The sequence below is a fragment of the Sinohyriopsis cumingii genome, chromosome 6, assembly GCF_028554795.1.
Source record: "Sinohyriopsis cumingii isolate HCF-2022 chromosome 6, ASM2855479v2, whole genome shotgun sequence".
In the NCBI taxonomy this organism is placed as follows: Eukaryota; Metazoa; Mollusca; class Bivalvia; order Unionida; family Unionidae; genus Sinohyriopsis; species Sinohyriopsis cumingii.
This window is the reverse complement of record NC_142966.1, coordinates 49,544,777-49,560,551: the sequence shown is the minus strand read 5'-3', so window position 1 is coordinate 49,560,551 and position 15,775 is coordinate 49,544,777. Positions and strand designations below refer to the sequence as shown.

Sequence of the window (15,775 nt, the reverse complement as noted above, 5' to 3'; positions counted from 1 at the left end):
TGAGATCTCATCTCAGTGGATTTAGAGTCAATTTTGACTTTTATTCCGAGTTATATATTAGTATATCAGAAAGTAAATCTGCAACCACCTTATGACCTGGTGACTAAACTTTCTTCATTTTATCATGGTTACCAAAGAAATCCCTTTATGCTTCCTGTAGTAGCTGGAAGTACAGTAGGTTCTCGCTTATAACACCAATCCACCTGCAAACAACATACTCTGCTCTGCCGTCTCATTATGCACTGGCATATCAGGGTCTTCTGAATACTCCTAGTAAATTGCATAGACTGAGATTTGCTGGCATATTATGCTACAGCAGATCTGTATTGGTGCAGTTTGCAGTCAGATCCAACTTATAAGTGGGTACATATGACTTACAAGAAGTAATACACCACTACAAAACAAAGGCCAACAAAAACTGTATTTTTCAGGACTTTTTTAAAAGATATGTATACATTCTACAATGGCTGCATTAATTATAAAACATAACTTTGTGCAACTACCTCAATATGTTATAGAGAATATTAAATCAATAACATTGGGATGTGTTGTTTTTTTTAACAATTTAAAACAGCATTTTTACTTTTAAGTTGGGATAGTATCGCTTTTTTGAAATTATCAATACCATGTGAATACTTGTGAAAGATGAAGATATATTTGTCTGATGAACACTGACTACATAACAATAAAGCTATAGATAGTACACATATTTTGAACATTATGACTAGACAATAACATATAGTGCAAGTGCAGCATCACACAGCTGCAAGTGCAGCATCACACAGCTGGATCTGACTTATAAGTGAGTACATACCACATATTTAACAAACAGCAAAGGCACCCTTAAACCAAGACTTGCCCTATCAAATTTGAAAGACACTATCTGTATGACAATTTGTAAAAGGTCTTAAAAAAGAACTATATCAACAAATGGAGCACCTGTTTTACACCTGTTTTGGATGCGTAAGCCAGAGGCGTAGCTAGGGGAGGGCAGGGGGGTACATATGTCCCCAGACGCCAAGGTACAGGGGCACCAAAATGAGGCTTACAACATTACATTATAATAAGTAAACAAGGGTAATATTCAAAAATGTGATTAAACGGGGAGGGGGCTTGGGCGCCAATTTTATAGTTCGTCCTGGGCGCAAAATATCATAGCTACGCCTCTGATGTAAGCTGACCTTCAATTAATTTTCAGTTACTACTTAACTTGAATACTGATACTGTTATCATGGCATTCTAATTCACTAGCTTAAAATGGACATGAAAATAAAATTTAATCTTGCTTACCTTGATTATAACTTATCATTTCACTTTAAAAGGTGTAAGTAAAATTCAAAACCAGAAAATGACATTACCCTACCATGGATGAAGAAAAACATTATCAGTGCTTGAATAATCTGCTACAGAAAGGGTCACATTACAGGGTATATTTGCAATTATTGTCCACAGAAAAGGTCTTTCAGATGCAACTCTTTATTAAGTTTCATGTGATGATGACATTTTCTTTTCATGTAATTAATAGTCCTAAATCCTACATGGATGAAATGCTTGTCAGTAATTGACGATGAGAGATGGTCAAGCCTGATATTGCTTAATTAAGAGTGCAGAAGAAATAAAACACCACACAAGATGAACGCTGTAAGTAATATTTGTGATAAAAAGATTAGTGAATAATATCGTAAATCAAAAGCTTGAGAGTCAAGTCAATCTAGTATGGTCCTTAGAAGATGTTAGCATAATGAGAGATGCTGCTGTAGGATAAAAGTGTGGGGGAAAAAGAGTTAGCTGAAATACAGTACTTCCTTGCTATAAGACCCTTCATTATGACATGAGTATAGTCATGCATACCATTTCATTAAGTGGTAGCAAAATTATATGCATCATGTACTTTATTATATGGTGTTTTCACTATAAACACGTATACTCTATAGCTTTGATGGAAAGCATTATAATGAGGGAGAACTTATAATGTACTCATTGTAAAGTGACCTCACTATAAGGCATTATGCTCAATGTTTCTATTGGACATCATCATGATGATTCATTACTGGATCATGTATTTTATTATAACATGACCTCACTATATTTATAAGGTAATATACTCTGTGATTGCCATGGACAGCATTATAATGAGGATATATTGTATATTACCTCATTATAAGTATAGGTTAATAACTGAATACTGAAAATTATTGGGCCTGAGGACATGTGATGAGCCTGATGTTAAGCTATGAACAATAGTATGATGTAAAATGAATAAACCTTCCCTCACAATAAGGCCCCTCATGATATCATGGTTCCTATTATAAGGCAGGTGTATCATGGATTCCATTTCTTTAAGTGGTACTAAAATTATCATGCACTTTATTATAAGACACTCTCACTATAAGGCATTGTACTCTATCACACCAATGGACAGCATCAGAATGAAGGAATACTGCATCATGTACTACATTACAAAGTATTTCATTAAAAGGTGACCTTGTAGTAAAGCATTATACTCCATGGTTTCCATGGGCAGTGGTACAATAAGAGATTACTCTACATGTATTAAGAACAAAAATGTAATTACTATGAACCAAATCACATGCGGGATGTCGTGGGTTCAATCCCTGGCCGAGTCATACCAAAGACTTACAAAAATGGTACTAACAGCTGCCTCGCTTGGCGCTCAGCATTAAGAGGTTAGTGTTAGGACTGGTCGGCCCGGTGTCAGGATAATGTGACTGGGTGGGACATCATGCTACATGTCTGCGGCATGATGCCCCAGTGCTAGACATCACTATAAACTGCCACATTGCAGACATTGTAGCGATATGACTGAAAAATTGTTAAAGCTACGTTAAAAATCAAAATCACATCACATCACGTCACAAAAAAACCATACATTTATCAATTTTAATAGCTTATCTTCTTTGTATCATTACATTTCTACATTAGTTTCTCATAATTTCTCATTACTTGATTATGAGGTACTTACTGTATGACAACAAAGTCTGTTTGATTAATGTCTACAAATTGTACTGTTCTGACTCTTTGCAGATGAGATAATTAAGAATGTCTGAAAATCTTTTCTGGACGCTATAATATTCTAGCAAGATAAGGTAGTTAACATATGCTAATGAACACCCAATTAAATGAAACACAACACATAATTATAAACACAAATGTTTATTTACATAGTAAATCTATAGGCTGTTTGCAATTTAGAATGTTTTTTTCTGACTATTTCAGATTGAAGCATATTTGAAGCATATAGTGAACTTTTGTACAAGCCCTAATGATTGTTATGGTAGAGATCAGTAATACTGGCACCAAATGTATGTTTGTCATGCACAAATACAACTCATAAATACAAGATAATAATAATGAAGAAGGTGATATTGAATAAGTAATGGATCCTGATGCAAATCTCTATTCTATTGGTAGACAAAGATTACACAAATGAAGGGTCCCAGTCTGCAATATCTTGTCTCTGATTGGCTGATAGTGTGGTACAGAACTGTTTATGGCTTAAGTAGTCTGGTTTACAGTTTTTAAACCGGGAAAACAAACTGTTACCAGCCATATTTTGATATAAAGCTGAGTCTTCGAGACTTGGAGTGAATGATCTAGGTGGGTTAAAAGTCTGAGAAACATTCACATGCTTGTGCCTGAAAGTCGTTTCAGGATGTAATGAATTCTCTGAGTGATCAGGATACTGTTTTAATCCTGGACTGGCACTGAATGGTCGAATGTTTGGCTGTAAATGACCTCTAAATGTAGAAAAGGTTGCTGGACAATCTGAAAAAAATTAAATTCTATCAGCAAAATATTAAACTTTAAACTAGAATAACTTTGTATCTATTACGACAATATCAAACATTTATTATCTTTTGTACCATATATACTCACTTACAAGTTGAGTCAAACTGCAAACAACATAGATCCTGATCTGCTGTATCATAATACACCTGCAGACTAGGGTCTATGGTTGCTGTTTCTTCTGATTACTCCTAACAAACTGCATTGACTCAGATCTGCCAGCACATTATGCAATGGCAAATTTGGGTCTGTGCAGTTTGAAGTTGTACTCATAAACAAGTATAGACAGTAATATACATATGAAAATATTTGTTGCTGAAACAAATATAACCTTCACAATAAAAATGCATACACATGACTCAATGTAGATTTGAAAACAATACAAAAGGATGACAAAGAAATAAAATGTACAAAATTATTACTGTACATACTCATTTAGTATAGTAGAATATATCAAAACATTAGATAGTGATGGAAGAGCAAATAAAAACTTTATTTTTGCATTACCACACATTTCTAAGCATCTCTGGGTGCTTTGTCCAAAAACAATATGGCAGCAGCCGGGCAGAGTGATGTCAGGGTCTACTTTTAGCAAAAAGTTGAATTCACTACAAGGGCCATTGATTCTGTTTCAAGCAAGAATACTGCTGGTACCATAATCCAAAACAGAGGACCCCCTCTTGAGAGATCTCTACTGAAACAGGCCAACCACTAATCAGAAATGAGCATGCCCAACTCTAAAATAGTATACTTTTACCATCTGGTCCCATTCACCATAGACCACCATTTCATTATGTAAGGAATGGCCTCATAAAAAATGAACTAATGTATGTACTTATTAACCTCTAGATTCAGGATGTAGAATAGCCACTAATGAAGGCATCTTTTAATGTTCTTGACGTATCAAAAGAGTCAGATTTTTATCTTGAAATCTGATTTTTGTCTTTTGAGGCTGTACCATTTCTTTCCTTTTATCTTTGTTTTGTATGGCTTTTTCGGGATGCGTAAACCAGTGCTATATAGCCATGATTGTGTTGATGTGCTGTTAATTGCTACACATAAATAATTCTTGGGACTGACATTACCTCTACTATGACTATTTGAGCATTCTTCTTCACTGCCACCTTTCCCACTGTCACTGCCACCAGTTAGCTCCCCTGACACATCACTGTAACTGTCCTCAGTACGTTGACATGGTACGTATTCACTAATGTCATTCTGCAGAAAAGCCATTTACATTATAATTTGATGAAAAAGGTATTATTCAAAGCTTTTTATTTAATTTTTGTGTAATCATTACAATTAAATATCAGCATGGATAACTTCAGAAATTCAAGGGAAATGATTTAAAAATAAATGAATATCAGTGATTGAAAGTTTTTAGTTTTCTTTATAGTAATTAAGCCTTTGGAAAACCTAAGAAGGCATATATAATAATTCCCAGTGACCTACACAAGTTATCATATGTGAGGTAACAATAGCAAATATTCAGAATGTAAGAGGTTATATGGATAGTGGAACCAGTCGAACCTGTTGTTGCTTTTGCTGATCCTGAAGCCAGGCATTGGTCTGGAACTCTAACATTTCCTGTTGAAGCTGTAGCAGCTGAAACTGATTTAGTCTGTCCTCCTCATCATCTCTAAGACCAGTCTGATGATTACTGTGTTGGCGCTAGGTAGAAAGAAAAAAAATTGTATATTGTCTGGTCTTTTCATTCATCACTGACTACCCTAAACATCTCTTGTTTATTAAAATCATATTCATTATTTGTAAAAGAAGAGAATAAAATAAATTTAATGAAATTTTCCAGTGATAATTTGTACTAACTTAAGTTTATATTTGAATTATAGTTAGTTATTATGCTCACTGGTTAAATAAGCAATGTTAGCCAAATATCAGACAGAATGTCGTGGAAGACCAAAAGTATATCTAAATTAAATAGCTGAAAGTCAAGGACACTCATGCATCTGAGTAGCAATCATTCTTAAAATGAAAAGCTATAGCTTCCTAAGTCATTGTATCAAACAGAATTGTTTAAATAAATCATCAGGAGCTATCACATGATACACAATTTACCTCTTCCCTGATGGACTGTAATCTTTCATCTGAGTAAGCCTGAGACAGATCTTAAGTGTGAAATTTATCTGAATTCGATACAAAGTTGGAGATATTTAAAACCAGGTCTAAAAATAGCATTTCTTAATGATATTACAAAAATTTCCATATTTTAAACCAATTGAAATTGCCAGTGATGTCAATACGAAAAGCTTTCATACAATACCACAAGGTTAGTTTTATTGTTTGCAATGTCATCATAATTTTGAGTCTTTGGTATGAAATTAAAATTCAAAAGTAGCAAACTAATTACCAAAAATTTCATGCATTTAAAATAATTCAGCAAACTCATGACTGCAATATTGTATTTTTGAAAAATAATCTGCAAGTGGTCCACACATGTAACAAATACCACTCGAAACTTGTTCTCTTGGAAGTATGTTTGCTAATGGATGTTATAATAATTATCTTTTGTTATTTTCTTTTTTCCATACACCTTTTGTATAAGAAAACTTTGGTATTGCACAGGATAAATTACAATTAAAGGTATAATTTTCACCTTATATGCAGTATAAGACATTATTTGATCCTTGTGTTATTGGTAAAGTTTTACTCTAGACTTTTGTGTTAAGCAATATGGATACCTTAGACTGGTTTTGTTTTGATGTTTATGATTTAAAAATGTCATATATATTCTCAATTATAAGACAAGTCCATCTGCACAATGCACAGAATGTGCTTGGTTGGGAGTAATCAGTAGAACAAACAACACAGACCATGATCTGCAGGCACGTTATGCTATGGCAAATCAGGATCTTTGTTGTTTGCAGTGTGACTTGACTTTTAAGTAAGTATATATGGTACCTCCATTACTGAGTATTTTTTTTTGTAGCAACATTTAACATACTGCTGGTAAGTAGGGAGGCAGAGTTTTTGTGTAAAATGTTTGAAATATTTTAATATAGGTCTATATTTTCATAATTTAAAATGAAAAATGAAACCACTGATACTTTATTTATCAACACAGCCCATGGACCATAATTTTGAGAATGAATTGGAGGATTATTCTGATGTACCAAGAAGAATGTTTAATAGTCATCAAAAGAAACATTGTAATTAATTTGATTCAAAATCTGCTGATTCAGAACTATTTTGTTTATGCATTGATTAACCTTAAAATGTCTGTTAGCTACTAAGAAACCACAACTGCAAAACTCATTAATTTATAAATAGAGTGCTTCATTTTTTACAAGAGATTTCTTTTTTTCTGCTAAATCAACACTTTTCCAATTAAATTTGGAAATAAGCATGCAAAGGGTATTGGAAATTTGCCACTCATCCTTGTAATGGCTGAATCATGATGCAATAAAATATATACAGCAAGTATTGTCTGTAAATTCTGTCTGATACACACTTCATGTAGCAAGTATTAACAATTAACCAGAAATTCACATCGCCTTTAATCTAGAACCGTAGTTTAGATCCACAGCTAAATTGATGAAGATTTTGTAATGTCTGTCAGAGAACTTTGGTCTCTCACTATGATACTGCTTGAGTCAAAGTATATGTGATATATGTGAGGTCCCTCACTCTAACACTGTTAATGAGAGTTATAAAGTGTATGTGATATGATGAGGTCCCTCATTTTAATGCTGTCCATGACAGTCATAAAGTGTATGTGATATGGTGAGGTCCCTCATTCTAATGCTGTTTATGAGAGTCATAAAGTGTATGTGATATGGCAAGGTCCCTCATTCTAATGTTGTCCATGACAGTCATAAAGTGTATGTGATATAGTGAGGTCCCTCATTCTAATGCTGTCCATGACAGTCATAAAGTGTATGTGATATGGCAAGGTCCCTCATTCTAATGCTGTCCATGACAGTCATAAAGTGTATGTGATATAGTGAGGTCCCTCATTCTAATGCTGTCCATGACAGTCATAAAGTGTATGTGATATGGCAAGGTCCCTCATTCTAATGCTGTCCATGATATAGGCAAGGTCATCAAATACTAAGGCAGATGATATGCAAAAATATAATTTATCCAGTATAACTTAATCCATGACTACACCCATGTTATATCCAGTATGATTCAATCCATGACTATACCTGTGTTAAATCCAGTATGATTCAATCCATGACTATACCTGTGTTATATCAAGTATGATTCAATCCATGACTATACCTGTGTTAAATCCAGTATGATTCAATCCATGACTATACCTGTGTTATATCCAGTATGAGTCAATCCATGACTATACCTGTGTTATATCCAGTATGAGTCAATCCATGACTATACCTGTGTCATATCCAGAACCATGTTATACTGATGTACTTTATATTGATAGAGCACTGTAGCATATTTTTTAAGGTAATGCACATGCCACTCAATTGGAACATCCTTTGCCTTTTCCCTTGCATGATAGATAAAGATCTTGGATGTAAATAGTGGGCCATTATGAACTGTCCTCATGCCTAAAACCGAATCGTTTCTTTCTTTTTATAATTGTTTTTTTAAATTAAAAACTACAGTAATAACTTAACAAATTAACAGTGCAAATATTTAATTGATACCTGATGCTTGAAATTTCATGAAAAGTTATTTTTGACATCTATCATTTTTATAATTATCTATTATTTGAGCCTCAAGCCAAATGTCTGACCACTAACTACTGCCAAGTTTGGAAAGTATCACAATATGTACTAAGTCTCTTTCAAAGAGTCCAGATTATTTGACTTTCATCTGCCAGTCTATTCTGAGGGATGCAATAGCTGTTCCATACTGTTGGAGGCAGGTACTGTATGTACTCACTTATAAGACAAGTCCATCTGCAAACTGCACAGACCCAGATCTGATGTTGCATAATGTGCTGACTGATCTTTGTCTGTGCAGTTTGTTAGGAATAATCGGTAGATCAAACAACATAGACCCTGGTATGCAGGCACATTATGCTACAGCAGATAAGAATCTTTGTTGTTTGCAGTTTGACTTGACTTATAAATGAGTATATATGATCCATTATGTAGAATAATGAAAATCTATCTTAAAGACTAAAGGTAAAGTGTATTCTTTTCTAGAATTAAAGTCCTACCATTGGAAGAAGAAGAAAGAGGAAATTGGTGCCCAAGATTTTTTCTGAACCAGTGTGCAAACTTTAGCAAGAAACAAAACTTAAGAGCAAACTATAAAAGATTAATTTGAATGCCCCCACCCATCCTTGCCCATTTAAAACTTTTGATCAAAATTTGTGGAGTGAGCTCACATTTGTTATATCATCAATAGTTATTATTATTCTACTGCTGGGGGCAGGGGGCAGGGCTTATCCACTAGCACAAAAATATGCAACTTTTGAATGCTTTACAAACTGCATAGGCTTAATTAGAATCAGGTATAATGACCATTCTGCATCAACAATGATATTAAGCAGATTTTTCAATACAGTGTTGAATTATATAACACAGGCAATTAGTAAGGGCTTAATTAGAATCAGGTGTAATGACCATACTGCATCATAATAATATCAGAGTTTACAACAGATTGTGTTGAATTATAACATAGGCAATTAGTAAATGATTAAAAACAGTTTGTAATCCAAAGTGTGAATTTTACCAATTAGTGTATTTACCTGTATGTATGCATAATACAGACCTAAATATTCACAGTTCATTGAGGGAGTGTTACATGCAATAAATTTAGTTTCGAGAGAGAGACCTCTCACAAATGCGGGCTTGGCAAAAAGTTTTACATGTAATGTCAGAACAAGCTTTTATAAGAGCTGGAAAGGTGATTTGATTGGCTTATGAGATGTGATGATATTACACATATTTGTGATGATGAGGTGACATCCTGTTTTGAGTAAACATGGACAGTTTTATTAGGTAATTGAGACACACATCCTACATCAGCGACTGCTTACAAAGTGAATTTTGGTGATATTCCTTGAAGTTTACACAAAAGCTTGGCTTGAATAATTGCAGAAAATACACATATGACTAAATAAATGAGAGAGAAATGTCTTTATAGTTCCACTTCTACAAAGCTCAATCACATTGATCTCTGGGTAACAGATATAAATGAAGCACATTTTACCCAACTCTTGCATGTTGGAGATCTCATGCAGTCATGTGATAGTCTAAATAAATGAGATTAACAGTAATGTGACATAACACATGTATGTCTATCCAGTACAGCACAATAATGGGTTAAGTTGGATTTAGTCCACATGGTAGGAAAACTGGAACATCAGAATACCAAAATCTTTTTTCTTTTTAGGTGCTCTGGACATTGTAAAATCATGGAAAGGACATAGAAAGGGTTTTTAATGTAAAGCAGTTTAATGTAAAATTAACTAATATTTAATGTATTTAATGTATACTCTAAAACTTCACCTAAATGAAATTCTGTTTCAATTACTGACCTTAAAGTCAATATTGTTATTATGTAGACTTCCCAGGTATAACTACACCTGGACTGTATGTTAAAGATCCACTCTGATTTAAAGTAGAATGCAAATGAATCTAACAATGTTCTAAATTTTGGTACTCTGTTCAAAATTTGATCCATAAACCTATGACCACTGTAAAATTAAATATGCAGTCAATGCAACAATTATGTCCAATGTTACTGTTAAAACCCTACATCACCTGGATTTACTGTTACACCTATAAAATAATAAATATCATTGATGTGCTCTACAATCGTTGCTATGGATTTAGCACTACTAGTATAACATTTTTTTTTCTATGATAAACCCAGGAGGCCAGCTGAACAAATTCACTGAAAAAGTTGTGGCCAGGAGGGAGGCTTATCAAGCATTATTCTCCTAACATAGAAATTTGCTAAAACCCTTTAAATTGGGGACTGTCTAATCAATAACCATTGGGGTAATCATTGGAGAAATATGGCACACAACCAGAACATATTCAAATGACTAAATAAAATGAATCCTAAGAATGATGATATAATTGTAAACTGGAAAGACTAGAAACGATTGCAAAGACTATTTTAATTTCTAATAAATGAATCTAAATAACCATGAACATTTAGGATATTGTATTTTTCTGATGGAAAGTTAATCCATGACAATAATCCTCTCCCCCAATTACAAGATTTTACATTTTTGTCTGATAATAAGCCCTTTCCCTTCTTTTAGAATAAATTTATTAGGCTGTCTTCCTGGTCTTATCATGGAAGTAATATGGTAAGAATTTGGATAATAATAAACCCACATTAGAACTATTTATCCTACCTGTAAATGGTCTGTTTCAGAAAAAACAGAATTTGCTGATCCAGATGTATTGATCTCAGTTCCTGGTTGTTCTAAAGAGTCATCAAGATTGAAACTGACCTCTTTTTTCTTTACAATGGTTGGGGCAGAGGAGGCAAGGGATGCCCCAGGATCTGTGTTGGTTTTTTCTTGAAAATAATTTGCAAGTTCAGAAGGCAAGTTGGACATGACCTCTATCCCATCCATGTCATTATCTTTCTGGTCAAAATGTCTCAGTATGCAAATAATAATAATGATAAGAAGTGAGAGGACAAATGTTACAGCAACCACAACTACCACAATGACTGTATTATAACTAATACCAGCTGCATCTTGTGCTGACAGAGCAGTAAAATTCACTTGCTGAAGGATGATTTTTAACTCAGCTTCACAAGATAATCTTGGTGCTCCACCATCTTCAGCAGACACTAGCAAAGAAAAAGTTTTATTCTGAGGTATGAAGTTTATTTTGTTCAAGTAAATGTCTCCATTCCTTGGATCTATTACAAATGTTTGCTGTTCATTTCCGGAAATGATATGATATGACTCAATCTGATTCTCTCCTTCGTCATAATCGTATGCCTGGACGCTTGTGATTTTCATACCAGGCATGATGGCCTTGTTAATGGTGACTGTATTGTTTGAGCCCCTAGGGAAGATGAAGATGGGACTGTTGTCATTTTCATCATCAACAGTCACAACAACATTTGCACTAGATGTTAAAGCAGGGTTGCCATGATCAAATGCAACAATAATGAAATCATATCTACTTTGGTTTTCTCTGTCCAATTTGTGTGTTGTCTTTATAACACCATCACGATATACTGTGAATGGTACTTTGTCAATAAAATCTGGATGCAAAGCATATAGAACAAAAGCATTATTATCAACATCAGCATCAATGGCTTCAACCTTTCCAACAAAAACATCTGCATCTCTATTCTCAACTATACTGAAGGCAGGACGTGCTGGTTTGAAGTCTGGATAATTATCATTTATGTCTCGAATGACCACATTGACCAGTGCTGTGCCTGTCTTTGGAAAAAAGCCATGATCCACAGCCAGAACATTAAAGGATATGAAGGACTCTCTTTCTCTATCAAAGATCTCATTGGCAGTCACAATTCCATTGACAGCATTGATTGAAAGGTTATGTTGAGTGTTGTTAGCAACGTAATAGTTTATCTTGGCATTTTCAGCGAGATCAGGGTCTATGGCTTGTACCTGCAAAATTATATCCCCTAATTTGTTACCCTCATACAAAGAAGTGGAATAGGTTGAAGGATGAAATAATGGTGAATTGTCATTTTCATCTGTGACCCTAACTAGAAATGTTGCTGCTGAGGTCAAGGATGGTTCACCATTGTCATGGCAACTGACAGTTACTGTGTGTACCTCCTTACTTTCTCTATCCAGTTGACTCTGAATGACGACCTTGTAACCTTTCCTTGCCATGGATTGGAGGCCAAATAAAAGATCTAACACTGTACAACTCACTACCCCATTTTCTCCAGTGTCTGTGTCCTCAACATTCACAAAGGCCACAAAAGTATCAACACTTGCCCCTTCAGAAACATTGACAATCTTTGAATTTACAGAAGACAATAGGTTGATACTAACTACAGGTGGATGGTTTCCAACATCATCGATGTAAATTGTAATAATAGCCTGTGAAACGTGAGGTTGTATCCCATTATCCCAGGCTTCAATGATGAGCTTGTGTGCTTGATCATCTTCATACATTAGTCTCTCCTTCAGGTACAACTCTCCTGTTTGCTCACTGATTCCAAACATATTCTGGATTCCAGATAGATCTATTTGATTTGGTCCGATTCTGAAGGAAATTCTCCCATTTTCACCAATATCCCTATCAGTTGCTGATAATTTTGAAACGACAGTGCCGACAGTAGTGTTTTCTTTGACTCTAACTGTAATACTATCATCTGCAAACACTGGAGAATTGTCATTTACATCTGTCACTACAACTCTGATGACCACTGACCCAGTTTTTGGAGGAGAGCCACCATCAATGGCAAAAACTGTAACATTATATCGGTCAATTGTCTCCCTGTCCAATGCTGATTTTACAACCAGATTCACTGTGAAACTTTCATCCATTTTCTTTAGAACATTTAAACCAAAATGTATATTTGCCTCAATTTCATAACTCTGAATTGAATTTTGTCCAATGTCTCTGTCGAATGCACTTTCAATCTGGAACATTCTCCCAACAATTGGAGATTCTGGGACTTCTAGAACTACTGATGATGATGGAAATTCTGGAAAATTATCATTGATGTCAATAATTTGAAGTTTTACACTAATTAATGCAAAGAATGAGCTCTGTGTCTTGGACAATTGTGCAGCCACGTCAAAATTAATTATGCACTGGACTAGAGCCTGACATGTATTTTCTAACTCACGGTCAAGAACCTTCATTGTCCGAATTACACCTGTATTTTCTTCAATACTAAATAGTGAAGAAACCTTTTCCTTTTGAAGGAATGAGTAATGTAGACTGTTCAGATCATTTGCAGAAATGTCCAGTGCAAATTCATCACTGTGGGATACATTTCCAACAAATGTGCCAACAGGCATCTCCTCCTTTATTATGAATGTAACAGAATAACTCTGCGTTACAACTTCTGTCACAAGTAATATACAGAGTAACACAATCATGTTCATAACTCCCATTATAACTGAAATTGACATTTTTGTCACATATGACACTTAGCTCTCTTCTGTGTGTGTATGTACACAACCGAATACACTCAACTTCAGGTGCAAGGTCAGAGTTCACTTTATTATTTCAAACTGGCACAAGTGAAAACTTTAGAAAATGTCTCTTTTTGTTCGATGGCCAAAATACACTTGCACAGTTTCCTTACTTTAATTTGCAATTCTCCTTACTCAAGCTGGTCTGTACCCTTCAATTTCAATGATGGCTGCACCTGTAAAAGAAAGGACTAAATGTTGGTAAATGTAAAATTGGTCAAATACTTTACCTGAGATTCCAGGTGAGGCAGAACAAAGATACTTCCTTTACCTTTAAATATGAGAATGGTTTAACTGTTATTCAACCAAGTTAAACGAGAGAACATAATACTATACAAGTTTGAAAAGTCTTGTGTGAATTAGGTACAGTGTATGAAGGTTAGATATTACTACACCATGATAACTCAATAACCATCCCTCTCTATTAAGACGTGATGACTTTTGGCTGATTTTCTTGCTCTGCATCAGGGAAAAATTTACTAATTGATACTACCTGTTGTGTGTTGTAGAGTACACAAATGACTGAAGACAGCAAAGTCAGGTAATATATATATATATATACCGAGCTCTACATTTGATAAAATGACAAGGTAATAAATGAATTCTAACAGAATAATAACAGGTACTGACCTTGCTGACAGGATCAAGATCTATTACAAACATTGACAACATCATGTTAGGGACACCCTATCTAAAACATTGTCAACATCATGTTCGGGACACCCTATCTACAACATTGACAACATCATGTTAGGGACACCCTACCTAAAACGTTGTCAACATCATGCTAGGGACACTCTACCTAAAACATTGTCAACATCATTTTAGGTATACCCTACCTAAAACAGTCAACATAAATGTGGCTGTCATACTTTAATTGTTTCTCATTTACTTCAGACTTTTTATTTTAATAAAAGGATTGGGATAAGATGTTTACTTTTAAATAACCAATAACCACAGATAATAATGAATTTTTGGTTACTGCCAATCCTGATTTTTAGTTGCCACCAATCTGGATAACTGGCATTTTAATCCTATTATGGATTCAATTTTTTTTGCACAATAGCCACCCACACCTTGTAAAAACTTTAAATGTCATATTATGTCTATTTGCATAAATTTTGCAGGAGAATCCATTTCATCCAATTCAAAGAATGATCTTGCACAACTTACCAAAACAAAATTCAAAATTATCAATGTCGAGGAATCCATCATACTCATGTTGTTTTATCTGGTTGAAATATCAATTAGACTGCCATTGGTAGATTTATGAGGCATGAATGTTTACTAATTCATCAAACTCAGCCATTCAAATACCTAATTGGTTCATTCAATAAAATTTCTTTGATTAAGACAACTGATAGTAAAGGGACAATACAAAGTGCTAAAGACAGTTTCTGTTGCATAAAAATCAATCGGTATCCATGATAGGAAGAAGGTTGCAATAAAAGACCAGAAGTATGCACTTTTCAAACAGGAATAGCGGATTCACTTCTTTAATTCACTGTGTACAGCAGTTTAAAATTTTATTGCTTATGGGAGGTTATTGGAGTCAGGTTAATGAAGTTTAAGTAACCATAATACGTGTATAACAGACACATCTCAACAAGTGATCTTCACATTTTATATACATGTGTTTATTATGCCATAATGGTCTTCATACACCGTCACTTCAGGATGTATGGTTTAACTAATCCTTTTGTTTTTAAACAATATCTTCTTTAAAATAATTTATTTTTGTATTAAATGAGTAAATATAAATATTTTTATACAAATGTTTTGTGCATTCAAATTATCCAAGCAAAATCTTAAAAAAATAAATGGAATATGTTTGTAGGAGCAACATTGGCTCAAAAGGCAAAATAACGA

At 34.2% G+C, this 15,775-nt stretch overlaps 1 protein-coding gene across 4 annotated transcripts in view; it reads right to left on the bottom strand.

The window, feature by feature from the left end:
* Positions 1–3,158: 3,158 nt before the first annotated feature.
* LOC149796898 (protocadherin gamma-A10-like) overlaps positions 3,159–15,775 on the bottom strand; it is a 94,171-nt gene continuing 81,554 nt past the window's right edge. For all 4 annotated transcript variants that reach the window (XM_089961551.1, XM_089961553.1, XM_089961552.1 and 1 more), the window contains 4 exons: positions 11,114–14,082; positions 5,338–5,478; positions 4,893–5,025; positions 3,159–3,786 (listed from right to left, as the gene is read on the bottom strand). In XM_089961551.1, coding sequence (XP_089817677.1) covers positions 3,440–3,786; positions 4,893–5,025; positions 5,338–5,478; positions 11,114–13,843 — 3,351 coding nt within the window. In that variant the 5' untranslated portion in view covers positions 13,844–14,082 and the 3' untranslated portion in view covers positions 3,159–3,439. The remainder of the gene's footprint in view (positions 3,787–4,892; positions 5,026–5,337; positions 5,479–11,113; positions 14,083–15,775) is intronic.